We start from the raw sequence: 19,810 nt of genomic DNA on the forward strand, positions 1-19,810 counted from the left end.
CAGTGTCAATGGCAGGCCTGTACAGAGGGGGGATGGGGTGGACCCAGGTACACAAGCTACAACCTTAGAGGGTTAAGCCGGTCAGGGCCTGCTGGACTTAGGCTTTCACACCAAGTAGGCCCAGTGTCTCACTCTGCTCAAGGGCTGACCCTGCTTATGCAACATTTCTTCTTATTGCATGTGCAGCATGCCATATGAAATATTATGGCTCCTAACCCACTCATGTTCCCCTAAAAGGACGCAAGTTTAAAACTGGAGAAGTGCAGTGCAGACTCACTGCTTCTTGTTGCCTGAAAAGGAGAACAAATGTTGTCCTCTTCCTCACTGAGGCCAACCCTTTAAAAAGGCTTGCTATACCAATCAAATACCAATCGCTGCCTTCATCTATTTGCCCCTTCATGGTCCAGCCTTTCATGCCCAGTATGGTCCAGTATTTCATGCTGCATACTAGGGTCAGTCTTGGAAAAGTATATGTATAATTCATAGAACCATTGCCTGGTTACTCCCCCAACTTCACTTTTCCCATGGTGGAAATTGTGAAAAAAAGGGAATACTCACAGTCCTTCAGCAATGCATTCCAGAAAAAGATCAGATCCTTTTATGACAGTCACTTCTGAACTGTGGCCAGAAGACTCAGGGATAACAAGTTTTGGTTTTCTTTCCTTGATTAAATTTGCTGAAAATGAAGTGGGGTGGGGGGAGAGAGAAGTAATTTCAGAGCTTTTGAAATGAGCTGAGCTCTTCCTTATATTTATCATTCATGAACGATAGAAATTTTAATGCCAATTGATTCCTGTATAGCTAATGCACTGGAAAAACTGAATGGCATCAGACTAGATCGGCAACAATTTTCTCATTGATTTCGGAGTATGTATTTGGATATACACATCTAAGTCTATATCAAAATGTGGTATTTTAAAATTGTGGATCTATTTTAGGAGTGCAGGAAATATCAGTGGTTTTCCTTCCCTGTAGTGTATGCTAGATATTCACTGCAGACCCTATGTGCCTGCTGATGCAGTTAGGTACCAGTAAAAACAAAAAGCAGAGCACATCTGCAGTCTTGCTCCATACAAATTTATCATTCACGTGGAGCTGAAGATAGGGTTAAAACTGGGGAAATAACAACCGTCACGCCATAGCCTTGGAGGCAAAGCTGTCTCCCTCAGAGCAAGAGTATTTCTATTGCTCAGCTTCATTTCTTCCCCAGTCTTGTGTTTGGGGAAAGTCAAAACGTCTACCATTTTGTAATCTACTAGAGTGCCTTGGAAACAGCTTTTGACACAGCACAAAGAGCTGTTCAGAAAACTGCAACCAGCTGCGGTGGTTACATGGAAGTCAGTAAGCATCAAGGCTACTGGATATTGGAATTAAGTGTGGTGCAGTGATTAGCATGGTGGACTATGACTGGGGGAAAGCAGGTTGAAATCCCCACCCAGCCATGAAGCTGGTCCTCTCACTGTATCACAGCCAAATCCTACCTTACAGGTTGCTGTCAGGGGGGAAAACTGGCTGGGGGCAGTGGGAGAACCACATATGCCTTGGAGGAAGGGTGTTTCATTGACTTGCAATTTATAAATAGCAGCTGCAGAATTCTTTACATGTCTACTCAGAAACAAGTGTCATTGAGTTTGATGGGGCTTGCTCCGAGGTAAGTAGGTAAACAATCATACGCTACAACAAAACAAAACAGTTTCATTGCTGAATTGCAGGCTGTACCTCTTATATCACCCTTTTACTTATATACTTAGTATGAAGGTTTGAGAACCAAAATATATACCATTATTTTATATTCTGAAAAGTAAAATAACATGAACACTGGACCTTTGTAGTAACTCTTATTTCAGCTGGATAAATTCTTTTATTTCATTCGAATCCATATTATAGATTTTGCGGTTGCAAATGCTAAATAGTGACAACTTACCCTTGGCAGCGCTAGGTGAACTGGAATCATTAGTATGTTTTGCTGAAATAAACAAAAATGGAAACCAAATGGAAACATGAATGAATGGTGATGAAATTTATTGAAGATCTGATGGAAGCAATCAAACAGTGTTGCAAATGCGTTTGCCTGTTGGGTTTTCTCTTCATCCTACCCCACTCTCCAAAACATTCACCCTAATCATGCTGCACGTTTAGCAGTTTTTCAAACTCTCCACATGGAGTGAGAGGGAATGCAATGTCATTTGAGTAAAAAGAAAAAAAATAAAACCTGGATTCGAAGCCACTAGATATATCCCAGGATTGTGTGACCATAGTATTCTCTCTTTTTTAAAAAATCAAATATAATTATTAAACATGTAATGCAAGCATGCACAGTGATAATGAACTGATGTTTAAACAATGTAAATGCTGGAAAAGATGTCAAATTCAAATCATTTTAAGTTAACCTGTGTTGTAAAATTAAGTCGGCCATTTAGAAAACATCAACAGTATCCCTCCTGAAAGGACAAGATTCAGGATAGTTAACATAGTTTCTCTCCCCTTCGTGGCCAACCACATGTCCAAAAATGCATGGAGAAATGTTACTGGGAACCAGGCTGCACCCATATATAGCACAGTGATACTGTGATTTTGGAGAACATCGAGCATCAGCCATGGAGATGGCTAATGGCTGTCTCCCTACACAGCTGAACATTCTTCCTGATTTGTTACATCAGGAAAGATAGTTTAATTTAGCTTCATTTCACTTACGGTGTCTGCTGATTTTGCCTAAAACAATTTCTTAAGGTAAATTTTAAGGTATCTGCTCAAGTAAAACATCTCAGGAAGGTTTAGGGAAGCAAAGGGGTGGTTTAGTTGTTGCTGTTGTTAAATACAAATTGTCTAGAGTGATTCTTCACATATCCAGTTTAGATAATTTAATACAATTGGATCCCCTAACAATTTTGTTTCTATTTTACTTTCATGTACTTTCCACATGAGCACAAGCCAGATTGCCTGCATGCTGTCTATGGTAACTCCTTGTGTTTTTTAAGATTTTCCCAATCTCGGCAGATTTGAGGAAAGTAAGATTGACAACTGTGAAAAATGTAAGGGTAAACCTGAACTATTCGGCAATAAAACACAAAAGCAGATAGCTGAACATTGCTTTTAAAAAATGCATCAGGATGTTGTTCAATTCTGAAATGGCACACTATTCACAAAGTCTATTTACAAAGTCAAAGTATTAAGACAAACCAATTACTTCTATCCTCCATGGGTGGAAAGCCTTTTCCACTCATATGATGGCTCATTCTTCACGGCATTTTTCTAATGGAGATGGGGGAGTTCCACAAGAACATACCTGAGCACATTTTAAAAGTCAAAAGGGATCAATTTAGGCTCTTACTGCTCCTCCAGGAGCCCATGCTTCTGAGTCATGTTCAAAACAGGTCAGCTATTCTGATATATAGGGAATTATTTGCAGCATATTGCTAAAATATGACTGCAGAATCAAGCCATTTATGGCCAAACCTACAAACTGTTCCAACAGCAAGTAAGAATGCCGAATGGAACTGAAGTGTTTCACTAGCATAATGCCATAATGCATTGCACCAGTGCCCTAGAATAGCACTGCTCTGCTAATGCTGGCAACAGATACTGATTGTACATAGCATAGAGCACGTTAGTCAGGGACTGAACACAATAAACATCTCTGTGGAGATGACTAAGTATTCCCCAGCAGCATTTAAGCCACAGCTTTTCTATATAGTAGAAATCTCTTTTGTAGACCATCTTCAAAGGCCTCAGATACAGAGGAGACCACGTCAACATTGACAAATTATACAATTCTAAGAAGAGTAGAAAAGCAAGATGAGCTTCAAATGAATCTTCAGTCCTTCAAGTCTTCAGACTCTGAAAAAGGCCCCATTTGGTAGCAACAGAAAAGGGGGAGAAATTCTGCCTGTGACACATTTTAATGCAAACCTCCTTAATTCTCACTTCCCGAAGAAACATGAAAACTGAAATGCAGCTACCCATTGAAATTCACACTTGGGGCAAAATTGCATATTAGGCGAAATGCCCAACAAAGTGCTGAGGAATTTTCATAACAACATTTTTGAAATTAGCAAACCGATACGGAAATGTGGCAAACCGGAATAAAGATTTGGAAAACGGAAAGAGAAACCGAGAGAAATCAAAACTGACAAATTTGCCCGTCGCTAGAGAGCAACCTTCTGTAATGGCACTGCAAGCTGTTGACGACAGCCTTTCCTCCACTGGCTGCTGCTGTAGCGCCAAACCATAATTTGCAAAAATCGTTTTGCTAGCTGATCTCTGTGATTTTGACTGGGCCCTATTTTGTAAGCCGAAATGTGTGTTTCCTTGTTTTTGTTTGAGCAAACAATGGAGGATGTGCAGGTATGCAGCTGGCAAGTGCCCTGAGGAATGTCTCCTGTATCAGTTCAGCATATTCAGCAAAACAACAGAAGTGCTTTGTAGGGCCAACAGCTGCGGATCTTTTTATGAGTGGGGCCTGGCTCTCATAATAGGTGCAGGAACAAATATACATTGGCATATATTTTTGTTAGGAATAATCATATTAGAGACACACATCACATGTAAGAATTCTCAGAGGAGTAGGTTTTGGGATAGACATTAAGGCAGGTGGAGGAGAGAGGTGGAAGAATGAAAGAAAAAGGGGGGGGACTGAACCCCCAGACTTACAACGTGTAACTGTCAGTGTCATTGGCATTTTCTGCACAATAGTCCTCAGCCTCGGAAATGCAGCAAAGCAGCAATAATCACTCCGGCTGTCATTTTCATCCACATTTGCAAAGAAAAGATCCCCCTTAAGGCTCATAGAGACCCTTTCATCTTGTGGGATGTGTTGCAAGTCTAACAAGGAAAAATAATAATAATAATATAATGATGATACAGTATGATAATGATCTTCCACTCCCCCCCTCCACAAAAAGAAAAGAAAAAAGGTGGCAGCTCACTGTTCTGTCAAAGTACTTGCTCCCAGGTAAGGGAATAATTCTTTGATGTTAAAGAGTCATGAGGTCTGAAAGTATATTTCAATATTCACCATGGTTTTTTACAAGACAAAAAAGGCCGCCATCTTATAAGCAGGACAAATTCCTGTACCAGTACACACCCACCAAATGTAAACTGCCTTCTGCATAAATATTCTGCAGAGACAATATAGCAACCGCCATGAAGGCTGCATCATTTTAATCGTTCAGACCAGCACAGCTATTAATATTACAAAGGCCTACATTACAGACGTCATGGCTGTCAAGAAGCCCCTCGCTCCTGTCACACAGAATGCACACTTATAGCCTGCATTCCATAATGTGATTCCATTTTTAATTTGCTGTTTTGATAGCCCAAGAATTCTGAATATTTTTTTATCAAGAGGCGGTAACTGTCATAGCAAATGAGATTCCAAGGTCATGTTCTGGAGGTGTAATTCCCTTGGATCAAGTTCTTCCAAACCAATAGGACAGTCGTGCCTATCCAGTTACCCTCCAGCGGAATTGGACGTAAACTCCCATCATCCCAGCCAAGGTGGCTGGTTTTTGCTGCACTTTTAGTCCAGAAACAGCTGGAGCATACCAGACAGGGGAAGGCTTCAGTAGGCCTTGGTAGGCAAATGGTAACTTGTATCCTTCATCTTCCTGAGGAAACCACAGCCTCAAGTTACCAATTTCTGCTTCCTTCCACATTTTCTTTTTCTTTTTGGATAGTGGGTGAGGTGGAGGTCTCAGTGCACAAGCAAGAGATCCTCTTCTCATTGAGGCAGTCTGGTCATTCACTTCACTCTAGGAAAGTGAGACCAAGACTGAAGCATGTCAGTGATCAGAGCCTCTTTGCTCCCTGGCAGGCCTTTACCTGATGCAGATGGCAAGATTGGAGCTGTAGACTGGGCAGAGGGGGAAAAATCTGTCCTCCCTAAAGCACCCTGGCTTCTGTCTCTCTGTCAAGGTAGCTTGAGAGAACAGAGGGAAAGGGAGACACTAACAACTGAATACAGGTCACAGGCCCATGGACAGCCACAACATGGGCCTCTCTGGAAACATTAGATTAGGAGTCACCAGTGCAGCAAGGTGGTAGCCTGCATCTGGCAACCAGGTACTGGTGACACTGAGAGAGAAGGGCAAGGCGGCAGGAAGAAGGCTTTGAGGATGTACCGGCAGAGCCAATCTGGTGCTTCCACCAGCACATCCACACCATGGCAACATTTCCCCGCCTCCCCACTCCCAATATGGCACAGGGATGCTGGTGCCAGGAGGTCAGCTGTGCTGGCTGTTTCTGCTTTCGATAGGCTTCATTTCAGCGCAGAATTTAGAATCTAACCAGTAGCCATTTCTCTCTTTTCTCATTCACTTTCATCCGTCCTGCCACATGAAGATATGACATTATGTCAAGAAGCTTCAGGTCCACTAACTCTGACTAGGTTAGCAATGGCTACAAAACTCTTGATGGCTGTATTACCTCTGGTATCAGAGGCAATACATATCTGAATGCCAGTCGCTGAGAATTGCAAGTAAGAAAGGAATAATTTGCTGCTGTGTGAGCTTCCCATAAGCATGTAAACAGGATGCAGGACTGGCCTAGCAGGGCTATTCTTACCTTCATATCCTTTCATCATGTTTTCTTTCATGCTGACATATACTAACCATTTATATAATCCCCTTACAACTTTTCAGCATTTTCTAAACCATTATTTGTACACTTCTGCAGTTCATTTTTGCATACTTTTGCAAACCGAAGAGGCATCTGAACAGTTTCAGTTTTAATTAAGTTCAAGTTATCGGGAGAAATCTTTCAAAGAGAGATTTGATTTTTAAATGGCGCAAAGAGGAATGAAATGGTTCTCACCAATGTTCATCCAATAAATGTGCAGCGGTGGGATTCCCTTGGGAGGGTTACAGTGCAAGACCATAGCATCTCCATATTCTACATCTATCGGGTCAATCTTCTCCTTGGGGAATTTAGGAATACCTAACATAATGGAAAAGAAACATTTTCAGAAGTCACTGAGTAGCACCTATGAACTTTATATCTGGCATTCTCTGTATGAATTGCTACCTGTGTAGCTTTCCCATGATTGTGCGGTCTTATGATTCACAATGTAAGATAACCAAATTTATGTGGGAAAATAATGCAGCCATACATTCTGAATTTGAAAAATTGTCCATGGGCAATTTCAGGAGGATGCATGTGTAGAAATGCCACTGACCTAGGAATCCTGAAACAATTTTCTTTCTGTGTGAAGAACAAGTACACATTCTGCTATGCATGTGGTGCTGAATCATTTGACACTGGTTTTGCCATTGGACTTTTACAGATCACCAGACTCATACCTAAATTGCGCTGGGCTGGCAGAAATAACAGTGCTGGATATCAATAGCAGTGCCAAGCAGAGTAGGATGTGGCTGCCTCAAAAATGTGGAAAGTCCCTGGCTCCTGCTGATAAAGTTTACAGTCTGACTGCTCTAATGCCTTACAGAGACAATGCAAATCTCATCTGCTTCAGAATAACCAAATTGTGTGCAGGCTGCAATTTTATATTGCTCCATCATTCCACATTTCCAACAAACACAAGAGAAGGTAACAGTGAAGTTACTTAAGCAAGAATCAGCATTGCCAGGACTGATCACATTTCACTGTCCTAATGTTGGAAAAGGAGTCACAAATCTCCATGCCTCCCATCAGAGATCCCTGCAAACATCAACCTGCAAGATTAAATCTTTTTTTTCCTTCCCCAGCTGATTGAGGTTGTTTCAGGGCACTTTTCCCTTACATTCCAGGCAAGTTGAAACGGATGAGAAATTGTTGCAGTTCCATCAGCTCGTTGTGTAATTAAGCCACAGTGAAAGAGTAAAAAAAACAGCAGGAACAAAGCAAAAAGAAAGGGAATGAACTTAGCTTGTAAGCCATTAGCAAGTGGCACTCCACCTTTGCAGGATGTTTTGCCTGTGGTGATTAGAGTCTTTGGGACATATAAAGGTGTTGTGGTTTTATCTCCTCTACCACAAGGAGCCTAACATGTCTATATTTCAGCAAAGATTTAAAATTACGCTTCTGAAGGTTTAAGGAAACTGTTTGAAAACCTGCATTTTTAAAAAATTACTAGTATCAATTCAAGTACAGTAAAGCTTGTCTTTGACTGTAGGAGGCAAGATACTCAAGACAAACAATTCAAGGCCTATTCATTCAGAGCAATGTGAACTGCAACTCATCTGCACCTTTCTCTGGCAAGTAACTATTAAGGCTACACATTATGGAAGTGATCAAAATGAAGTTAAGCACATTAAAAACCAACAGCTCTTAAAAGTGCTTAGCAGTGACTGGACTTTTCCCATAAACTGCATGTTGCAGTTATTCCATACTTGCTAGTTCTCAAGTCAAAGCAACAGAACACCCTTTAACAGAATTTAGCAGCATCTATAACCAAGTAATCTTGTCGACACTTCTTTCATTCATACTACAAGCAAGAGAAGTGTCAAAACTGGTATGGTGGGAGGGATGCCCCATTTCTAACTGAGCTGTGGATGTGACAAGCTCGTCCCATTAGACTAAGTGTGAATGAATTGATAGAAATCAAGCAAATGTGCATGAACCTCCTTGAGAGCCCTACAGGGGATAATGGCAGGAACACGGTAATGTACTCTCTCTTTTCATGAGTGCTGAAATTATACTCCAGGATACATCCTGACCGTGCAGGAAAATTGCCCGGCAATGATAATACGATGCAATTTGGGTCATCTTCCAAAAGGCTTGCTTGCTGAGGTCCAATCTGGCTCATCATCTGGTAGATAAAAGACGCGCATGTCGTCGCAAAAGTCTGAAAGCCACTATTCTCAGAGGCAGCCTGCATTTTGCTATCCGTTGTAGAACACTGAGTCCATCTGGAAGTTAGTAGCAGTGCTACACTAACACTTGGTGGAAGGAAGTCATCTGATGGAGAAATATCATTTCACAGCACATGCTCTCACAGGTAAGGTGCCAGCCCTCTGATAAAGCAAGACGTGTTAGTGAGGAGGGAGGGAAAAGGCCATTCGCTTCACGAAGATTCAAGTTGCAGCTCATTTCATTCATATATATATATAGAGAGAGAGAGAGCGCCAGGTGTCATTCAGCTGCAATGAGGCTAGAACTGAGATGTCATTTTGACAAGTTTAGAGCACTAAAACAACAAAAGCTTTTGCTTTCTGAAATGAAGGACATGTAGGATGTGGAATCGTGTTTTGATTCAATTCCTGGTGGCAGTAGTGGCAGTGGCAGATCAGATGCGAAAATGATCTTAGAAGTATTAAGGTTCAGATGCTCAGATTTTTTTATAATGACTTCGTTGGTTCTCATCATTTCTTCTTATATGTGCTATTTGAGGAATGGTTTTTTTGTTTTTTTACAAATGGCTGACAACTTTGATGATGGGAGAAAAGGAATGGTGAGTAGCCTTTTAGTTATACAAAGGAAAGGGGAGACACTAAAGGTAATAGGTAAAGGTAAAGGCTCCTGGATGGTTAAGTCCAGTCAAAGGCGACTATGGGGAATGGTGCTCATCTTGCATTTCAGGCCAAGGGAGCCAGCATTTGTCCACAGACAGCTTTCCAGGTCATGTGGCCAGCATGACTAAACTGCTTCTGGCACAACGGGATACCGTGATGGAAACCAGAGCACACGGAAACACCGTTTACCTTCCCACCACAGCGGTACCTATTTATCTACTTGCACCAGTGTGCTTTCAAACTGCTAGGTTGGCAGGAACTGGGACGGAGCAACAGGAGCTCACCCCATCATGCAGATTCCAACTGCCCACCTTCTGATCAGCAAGCCCAAGAGGCTCAGTGGTTTAGACCACAGTGCCACCCGCTCCCTACGAAGAGACACTACCAATGCTTGAGCAAGGTCACAGTGTATATAGCAGCGACACCAGTCAAACTCTTCTCTGCATACTCCATACTCTGGGTTCTATCTGTGTCTCTTGCACTAATGAAAGGTTCTCTGAGTGGAGATGTCCCTCAGCAGAATGGAGAAAAGAAGGATTGTAGTTCATTGGTAGAGCGTCTTCTTTGCAGAAAGTCCCAGGTTCACTCTCTAGCTTCTCCAAATAGGGATGGGAATCCCCTCAGCCCCCACCAGAAATCCTGGAGGGCTGCTGGTGTGTTCTGTACTGAGCTCATGGAACAATAGTCCGATTCAGTATAAGGAAGCTTCCTATGTTCCTAAGACAATTTTGCACTTTCATGTCCTTGCCCCCAGTAGTTCCTGGTGTTGCCCCAAGTCTGGTGCTTATGTTGGAAGACACTTTGGAATAGTGTGGGAGGTAGCACAAGAGGTAGAGCCACTGATGAGAGGCACCACTGGACATAACCCCATATCTGCCCATACAGGGCAGACCATTCAGTAGCCCCAGAGACTCCTAGGGATGGTGTAATTAATCAATCGGTTATTTAACAAATACAATTAAATCAGATCATCTGTACCTTGGAGGTGCATAAAAACATGTGCTTGCCTTTATTTGAAGAAAAGTGTATTAATAAGTGCCATATATAATAAGAATACTTGTTCATATGCTGCTTTGAATATTAAATTTTGAATATCCATTCTGATATTTTCCTGTACTTTCTACCATAACATAATTTGGAGCAGTATGAACTCTGGTTTTACTTGATCTCTGTTTCCCTCCCCCCCCCTTCTCCAAGCTAGACCTGTTTAAACACCCCATTTGTGTAGTAAATCCTGAGCTAAAGTATTTAAATCTGACCTTGAAATCTGCTCCAGCCTTTAGAGTGCCTGATTTATGTAAGCCCTAGAAAGGACTATGGATATGGTGAGCATGAAATTTGGGAAAGAGTCACAGAAACTGCTGTGCAGCTTTATGGTCAATGAAATGGCATGTTTAGCTACCCAGTCCCAGAGCGGACCCCCCCTCCCTTTTGGCTCTGGGAACATTTTGATAATTAAAAGGAATAGATTCTCTTGATTAAGTAGCTCAGCGGTCGGTGCCTTTGCCTTCATAATTGGCTTCAATTATGCAGGTAACGTATAATTACTGGAGTTTTCACTTTTATTTCCCAATACTGTAAAATGAGCATTAAACATTCACAAGGTTGAGGAGAAGCTGCATAAAAAAACGCTCATTTCATTGTAGGTTTTGCATCTTAATCTTCAACAAATGTGCAGTTGTTGTTTTTCTTGAAAACCAGTTTAATAATAAAGTGTTGTGGGATTTTAAATATTTTTTTTTTTAAAAATGGTATTTCTATTTTTTGTTGGGAGGACTGCTATGCTTAAGCAACGCTTTTGTCTTCCCTGCCAGAAGAACCCCTTTGCTTGACTTGGGTATCCCACTGTTGTGGAGCTGAATGGCTCGCAGGGCAAAATTTATGCTCCAAAGCATCACCTAGTGTGACTTGTTGCTCTTTCCACTTTTATTGAGGTGGTGGGTTGCCAAGCACCTTGCATCCCCATTGAAATCTGCCAGCAGAATGTTGCCAAGCACCACACTGTTATCGTGAATGCACACAGTGATCTCACACTTTCCAGAGCTCGGGCTCTGATTATGTTTGCGCACACATCACAATTGATTTATTCAAGCTCCTCTGCAGCAGCACTTATCAAACGTTGCCACACAGTGTGTCATAGTATTGGGTTGTGATATGGCCAAAATGGGCGTGGGGTGGGGAGGAGAGGAGAGTAGGGAGCCTTCCACAGGTGCTCAGGTTTCCCTGTAGTCAGTGGAACCCCTGCTATATTTTGGAGTCAAAAGAAGCACATCAAAGGCAAGCCATATGCCCCAAACTTGTGTGCTGGTGGAACGAAATCAAACAGCTTGTCATAGTCTTTGTACAAAGTCGCACCTAAATGATGCAGCAAGCAATGTATTACCAGCACACTGAGTATACCGAGTTCTATTTCTCTGTTACGTCTGTGATGTGACTGTGCAAGATCCAGACTAGATGCACTGATGGACCACATGAGGATCAGAAGGGCAGCTACTCACAATACTCATGAGATTCCTACCCAGCAGAGCTCTTTTTTTTCATCTGGAACTCACCGGAACTCAGTTCCAGTATCCCTCCGGTGGTTGCCATTGCCATTATAAGAGAATAAGCGAGGTATTCAGGGTGAGTTCTGGTACTCTTTTGGAAAAAATAGAATTGCTGCCCAGGAACACCTGGGACTATGCAAAGCCAGCAAGGCTACCGAAGGCAACAGGGCTACCGAAGCCAGAATCTGCCCCATCTTTCTGTGCAAACCAAAGGTTCTCCACACTTTTTTCTTCTATAAGGCAGAAGGAACAGCAGCTAGGTTTCCTCTCCAACCCCATATACCACCAAGACATGCAATCGGGACAGCCCACCCCATTTCGCCGCCTGAGGCAAAACATGAAGGTTCTGCCCTGCACATGTGCCATGCACTGCCAACCCTGCCAAAGCCTCCCTTATTGGGGCTCTGTGGCTGAGGCTTCCAGGTTCTGGTGAGATCTTGCGAGATCCCCATGAAATTGCATAGGGCTATCACCAGATCTCCCTGGAACCTGGAACTGCCACAGCTACTTCTCATCACTTCTCCACTGGTGGCGGGAGTCATGCCCACAGAGGTGCCCCTTGGATTCTGCTGCCTGAGGCTGTTACCTCAGTCAGCCTCATGGATGGGCCAGCCCTACATGAAGTCCATTATATGTGTACAGTCTATTGCAGCATTTGCCTTTGGACTGATGCAGCAAGTCAATTTTGGAAAGACTAAAATGTGGTACAGAGGCAGTTTGAACTGACCTGGGGGGTAAGAAGTGGGTTGAAGGAATATGGATAAGGGTGGGTGGGAAATGTGCCTTCTCCCCTCAGGTTTTTTTTTTTACTTTTTCTAACATTTTTCTTCTGAAAATGTTGCCCAAAACAAACAGTGTTTAAATAATCCATTATGGTTTTATGTAAAAGTATGCGGAGAATACAAAATGAACCTCAAGAGGAAAAGAAGGAATACCGCATTAAACATCTACCTAAATCAAATAACTCTCCACCACCGAGAAAACTTGGTTCCCTTGAGGGCCCCCTGTTTAAAATGGGCTGTATATTAATATGCCTGCCAACCTACACCCCAGAGAGAATGTGTGATCGAAGGCAGTCAGCAAGTCCCAGAGAACAACAAATGTTACACAGGAAGGAAAATGTATGCATGCATACAATCAACCGCACTTTCTGCAACTTAGTGTTTTGGGACTGATGTTTGAGTTCTATGCTAGGAAATTATTGTTCCATGTTAATTTCACATCCAAAAAAAGTAATGAGTGATTAATTACCCACAGATGCTCACAAAGCAGGTCACAATGAGATTCACTAAGGCTTGTTGGGAGTAAAGCAACAATGCTTGCAAAATTTTACCTGAACGGGAAGTGGTGGTGGTGGTGATGATAGACAGAAAAGCAACCCGTTCTTCTGCCTCACTGATTCCTTCTCTTTGAGTAACACATTACTCTTTGAGTAACTACTTGCTGGTTATGTAGATCACTTCCTTTCAGGCTTTACTTCCTTCCTGTTTCTCCCCAAGTTTAATCAATATGTGTTAGCATGTGCTACTGTTAACTTCTTGGCTGCTTCTTGGCCACAAATAAAACCTATATGTAGAATGGCTTTGTTTGTTTACATAATAAATCTTACTTTTTCTTTATCCGACCAACCAGCAATCTTACCAGACTATTTCTTTCTGCACACCACTGCAATATATGTACCAAACTCCAACATGACCTATCTAACCATTTACACAGTTAAGAGTCTAAGGCTGTTACCCCAGCGATAGTCTCCTGCCTATACCAGCAACAGCTTCTTCCTGCACATCCTTTTCTTGCTGCACTGGGTTATTCACAGGTCCCCTTGTCTTTCTATGGAACTAGAAACATGTCAAGGACAACTATTCTCCTGTATTTTTGTTTATCAGTTACTATTGACTGAAAGGGAAGTGAATTAAGGAACTTGACTTGACAGAGTTATCTCTGTCATTTCAGCCTCTTCCTCAACCTTTGAAAGCATGAACATAACTAAAGTTAAGATGAATGTATCTGTGACTCTAAGAAAAACTTCCCAATTCAGAATCCTCAAGATGTTTTGGACTACAACTCCCATGCGCCTCAGCTGTTATGTAATCTGAAACATTTGGTGCGCACTGTATTGTTGATACACCACCTTGCCAACAAAGGTCCGTATAAAGCTATGGTTTTCCCAGTAGTGATGTATGGAAGTGAGAGCTGGACCATAAAGAAGGCTGATCGCCGAAGAATTGATGCTTTTGAATTATGATGCTGGAGGAGACTCTTGAGAGTCCCATGGACTGCAAGAAGATCAAACCAATCCATTTTAAAGGAAATCAGCCCTGAGTGCGCACTGGAAGGACAGATTTTGAAGCTGAGGCTCCAATACTTTGGCCACCTCATGAGAAGAGAAGACTCCCTGGAAAAGACCTTGATGTTGGGAAAGATTGAGGGCACAAGGAGAAGAGGACGACAGAGGACAAGATGGTTGGACAGTGTTCTCAAAGCTACCAGCATGAGTTTGACCAAACTGCGGGAGGCAGTGGAAGACAGGAGTGCGTGGCGTGCTCTGGTCCGTGAAGTCATGAAGAGTCGGACACAATTAAACGACTAAACAACAATATTGCTGATACACAGCCTGTTACTGTCCCCATTCTACAGCTGGGGAATCAAGATTGATGTTGGGATTCTGAGTTACAACTCTGAACATGGGTTGCCACCAAACCCTGCACAACAAGTTGATAGGGAAGTGGAGAAGTGGTGGGAGAAGATGCTGAAATTGTCCTCAAAACTTCTCTGGTGACTCTGCCTGCCAGTTACTTTTCTTCCAATTCTCCTAGGCCAGAAAAGTATCATAGCTAGGGACAAAGGGGAACCCTGGGGGTCAGTAGCGGACAGAATAAAGGATTAACCAGCAACTTGTTGCCCTTTGCTGGAAAACTGTTCTCTGCTCATCCTTTAGCATTGCTTGGTGGCGACCCACTTGAAAATATCTACTCCTTTCACATGTCAGTTCTGTCCTGTGACTCAAAACAGTAATTTGCCCAAAGTCATGCAGCGAGTCCATGAATGAGGCAGGATTTGAACCCACAAGGAGGGGTATTAAGTGTTGGGAACACATTAGCTTGAGTGTACTGAGATTTTAATTCCAATTCCTGATCCAGTTTAAAGGATCTCAGGCAGTAGGATTAGAAAAGGACACTACTTGAGAATTTCAAGTTACTGTAAACATAACAATATAAGAAGCTGCCTTATATCAAATCAAATCAATGGTTCATTTAGCTCCACATTGCCCATGTTGACTGACATCTATTCTCCAGGGTTTTAAGCAGGAGACATCCCAAAGCCTATCTGAAGACACTGGGGGGTCAAACCAAGGATGCTTTGCCACTGGATTATGGCCCTTCCGCAATGGACATGATTACAATGACGAGTGTTGTCACACAATACCAAGCTGTCCCTGGTATCTTTTAGTTGTCAATTTTTTTACAAGCAACTTTCTCATGTTTAATGAATCACATTGATCCACAAAATATCCATGGGGTGGTTTTGTTGTGTTTCTAACAAAGAAGCCAGAAAAAAAGACCATGAACATGAACATGAAAACATAGCTGGCCTCTCACATATCTTGTACAATATTGTGTATTGTCCATCTGTTATTCTTCATAAGCCTCCTAGGGTGGTGTCTTATCCTCCTCTGTCATTTTCTTGCTAGATAGATGGCTAATGAAGCAGGTCAAGGAAATAAAAACCACGTTCGCTTGTGTTTATTGCCACACCAATATTGCTTTGTGCTGTTGCAGCGACTCTTGCAGAGACGGTAAACCTAGTCCCATTTGAAGTATGCTCAAATACTCCTTGGAGAAAGCAGCTGAACAGAGTACTCTAAGCTCAACCATAGTATAGGGAGTCCTTAAGAAAAGTGTGTAACTTCTCCAAAATGAAACAAGTGCGGCTTTTAACTCCTCAGTGCTCCTGAGCAGCGCTCCTGTGAATCCCAAATCACTCCATGTATCATTAGTAAAAACAAACAGCGCAGTGAAAAGTATATTAAGCCCAAGCTGTAGTTTTGTTCTTTGGGATATGCATCAAATTAGCACAAAGAAACACTTACCTGGAACTACTAGTTCAATCTCTTCTGACATGGCAGTTCCTAGCTCATTGGAAGCCAAGCAGCGATACCTTCCTTGGAAAATGGAGATGTTTCCACGGTTCCGAACAACAAATGTTCCGGAATTGTTTGATGTAAGTATCCTTGGGTCACCTTGCAGATCAAATACTTTCCCATCCTTTCTCCAGGTAAAGCTGAAATGACAAGAGTATACAATGAAGAACTTGGCTGCAATTCACCTTTGGCCCATGAGGTGAAGACTTAAGAAGTAGCAGGAATGTGTGTTCTATTTTATTTTATTTTATCTCATCTTATCAATAATTCATTTAAAACATTGATATTCCCCTTTTCTTTAATTGGGGTCAAGACAGCTCTCTATAAATAAACTAAAATTAAGGAGCAGTCTTAATTTCTAACTATATCTCACAAAAGTCACTACCAGGTAAAGTTGGGGGGATGAATGGATGAATGCTTTTCCAAAGGAAAAAAAAAATAGGAAAATTGGTTGTTGCAAAGAAACCTAGATTGATTTTTAAAATCTTTGATTCACTAGTTCCGTATGTGTAAAATAGGGTAACATGAAAACATGGATGAACTCTCATCTGCTTACCTTGAAAACCATTGGGGACTTGTGGCCATTGCTTCAAAGATTTCAAGACTCTTTGGAAGTGTTCAGAAATCTCCCCCACCATAAGCAAGACAGTGTGCCTTTATGGATTTCAAAAGGCAAAGCTAAAGGAGGCTGCATGCTCAAAAATCATTGGGAGGAAATGGTGACCTACTGCTAAAGACCCTCTTGCATCCAGTATTTCTTGGACTATGAATCCAAGCATCCTTAAGATAAAATTGTCACCTCTACATCCTAAGATCAGTAAAGTCAGTTACAGACTATAAATAGGAAGGACAGTGTGTGAAGCTAGACTCTCTCTTTTTAGGCATGGCAGAAAATGAAAAAAGATGAGGTAGACGATAAATCGAATGGAGAATTGCTCCACAGGAATGGTCTGAGCTAGTATTTTTATCAGCTGCGAGTCACCAAAAAGTCAGATCAGGACAGTAATAGGTTTCTCATTCATTGCCCTAGAGAATGTGACATCTCTGTTCGCAATTACGGTAGTTTTATTAACAATGTGTGTTAAAATCTGTTTATGCTGTGGATGAGTGCATTTGGAATCCTCATAGCACACAAACTGTGTCATAGCATTATATTGTATTTCACTGTGCTTCTAAATGAGATTAATAAGATTGTGGAAATAGACTCACTGATGGGAATCGTCATAAGACCTCTTACTACAAAGAGGGTGGGTGGGTGTGCCCACGTGCAAAAGGCAAAGCTATGCAAAAGGCATGTAGACAGCTGCTACCCTCTGATTTCTATTATACACTTCATATAATTTGCTAAGGGTGCACACAGTAAATCATGGCATTATACTTGCACTAGCCACCAGGTCTTTCCCGAATAGGAACCTCAGGGGTGATTCAAACCATCTCAGCCTAATAAACCATGGTTTATTAAGCCAAGAATGCTGTCATGCCCATGTAATCTCCCCGTCTTCTCCTGCACCAGCTTTGACGCCTTTATAATGGCTTGTTCAAACCACAGCCTCCCACTACATTCATTTAATCTTTCACTAGTGCAAATTGCAATATGAAGTGGAGATCAGTAGTGAGATCATGTGGGCATCTGTAGTGTTTATTAAGCTGAGGCTGTTATGCCTGAATTGGATCAGTGAGTCAGGGCCAGTGGGTCAAAAGTGGAGCTATGCTTTTAAGTTTTAAAATCACTATCTCTGATCACTATTGTTTTTGTTTTAACTCTTAGTTATTAATCTATGAGATCTTGAGTACTGTGCAGTTGTTTATTTATGTGAAAGGCAAATTTCTGGAATCTGCCTTTACCTTAAGGCAGATTTACCCCATCTATCGCTGTCTTTCTCCAGCCCAAATTGTGACCAACCTAAACTCCCCACAGTGCACAGTGCAGTACAGAGAGGCCCCCCAAAAGAAAAAGAAATCCCCTAAACATTGTCTAATTCCATTTTCAGGCCAAATATTCATTTTTGGCCCCTAAAGTGTATAAGCTGTAAAGCTATATTGTAGCACAGGGAGGGTGGGCAGGCACCAGAGAATTTAAGAGGCTGGGCCAGGGGTGACAGCAAGCTCTTTTTCTAGATCTTCATCCACATCAGGGTAACAACAGTTGTTCTCTGAGGCCCTTCTTGGTGTGCCTCCTCCATTAGAGCTCCAGAGGGCAGCAACACAAGAAAGAGGCCTTTTCTGTGGCTGCTCCCAGCTTGTGGAATGCTCTCCCCAGGGAGGCTCACCAGGCACCTTCATCATAAATATTTAGGTGCCATGCAAAAGCCTTCCTCTTCTCCCAGGCCTTTAGCTAATTAAATAACCTATGGCCTTTTAAACTTTGGGTGGGTGTGGGTTATTGTTTTTGTTTGTTACTATGGTATGTATTTTTATGTGTTCTTATATTTTAAACCACCCTGTGATCCTCAGATGAAGGGTGATATAGAAATGTAATTAAAACAATTAAACAAGTACCGTATATCAGCAAGTTAAGACAGAAGAAGAAGAAGAAGAGTTTGGATTTGATATCTCAAAGCGGCTAACTCTCCTTTTCCTTCCTCCCCCACAACAAACACTCTGTGAGGTGAGTGAGGCTGTGAGACTTCAAAGAAGTGTGACTGGCCCAAGGTCACCCAGCAGCTGCATGTGGAGGAGCGGAGACGTGAACCTGGTTCCCCAGATTACAAATCTGCCGCTCTTAACCACTACACCACACTGGCCCACACCACACATAGCATACCTTGCCTCACCTACAGTGATGCCTGCCAATTCTCTCTCATCCCAACTGTGGCATGCAGGGGGTGCACATACAGTCAGCCCTAAACCAGCTTTTGCAAAACACTTACCTTGGATCTGGGTTCCCTATAGCTTCGCACTTGATTGTAAACTCTTCATCGAAGGGAAATGCAACTTGATCGGTTGGGTGCTCTGTAATTGTTGGGAGTTGCCGTACTGAAACAGAACCAGGACATGTGGTCAAATAAACAAAAATGGAAGAGTAACCCATATGTAAATTGCAAATAGCTTATTTGCATTGGGGGTGAATGAATAACCAGAGTTCTATTCCAACACATTTTGATACTTTGGGGGAGGATGGGCCAAAATCTACACTGGGAGACAGAAAATACGTTATATACCTGCCTAATCCCTGAGGCCTTTGCAGGAGACAGTGCTCACAGTGCTCATATCTCCCATGACTCAGGTATATGGCAGCATGGGCCCAGTTCTATGGAGCTCCCTCCAAGCATTTCAAGCAGGTTTTCCTGATTTTATGGTTCAACTGGCTTTATCTTTTGTATTGCTTTTGTATCTCCATTGTACACCACCTGATAAGTAAGCAGCGTTAAACGGTATATAAAAGGTTGAAATAAGTAACTAAGGCATGAAAACACGAAGGTCCAGCCTCCACACTGGCCTGGGAAGTGGTAGATCAGTTTTGTTCATATTGGAATTCACAAAACTGAATTCTCTAAACATCCCTATGAGTAATACAAGGTCTTTTGTTTGGGTTTTCCATATAGCCCCAAGGAACGCAGCAGAAACAAATGACTCAAGGATAATAGACTTTGGGTGGCAGTAAACCATTATTCCCATTGTTACAGAGGTTGTAAATTTCTTTTCTTCTTTCTTTGCTTCTTTCTGCTCTTGCATTC

The 19,810-nt window shown here is 42.1% G+C and overlaps 1 protein-coding gene and 1 long non-coding RNA gene across 5 annotated transcripts in view; both read right to left on the reverse strand.

Annotated features, from left to right (window-relative positions):
• Positions 1-19,810, reverse strand: part of LOC307209216 — a 350,788-nt gene that overhangs the window by 64,736 nt on the left and 266,242 nt on the right. The gene's annotated exons all lie outside the window — the stretch shown is intronic.
• CHL1 (cell adhesion molecule L1 like) overlaps positions 1-19,810 on the reverse strand; it is a 204,882-nt gene that overhangs the window by 64,736 nt on the left and 120,336 nt on the right. For 3 of the 4 annotated variants that reach the window (XM_079958422.1, XM_079958425.1, XM_079958423.1), the window contains 6 exons: positions 19,004-19,109; positions 16,083-16,273; positions 6,811-6,933; positions 4,651-4,821; positions 1,925-1,966; positions 559-676 (listed from right to left, as the gene is read on the reverse strand). In XM_079958422.1, the coding sequence (XP_079814548.1) occupies positions 559-676; positions 1,925-1,966; positions 4,651-4,821; positions 6,811-6,933; positions 16,083-16,273; positions 19,004-19,109 (751 nt within the window). The remainder of the gene's footprint in view (positions 1-558; positions 677-1,924; positions 1,967-4,650; positions 4,822-6,810; positions 6,934-16,082; positions 16,274-19,003; positions 19,110-19,810) is intronic. The other variant, XM_079958424.1, reaches the window with a different exon arrangement.

Source organism: Podarcis cretensis (genome assembly GCF_951804945.1).
Source record: "Podarcis cretensis genome assembly, chromosome: 2".
Classification (NCBI taxonomy): domain Eukaryota; kingdom Metazoa; phylum Chordata; class Lepidosauria; order Squamata; family Lacertidae; genus Podarcis; species Podarcis cretensis.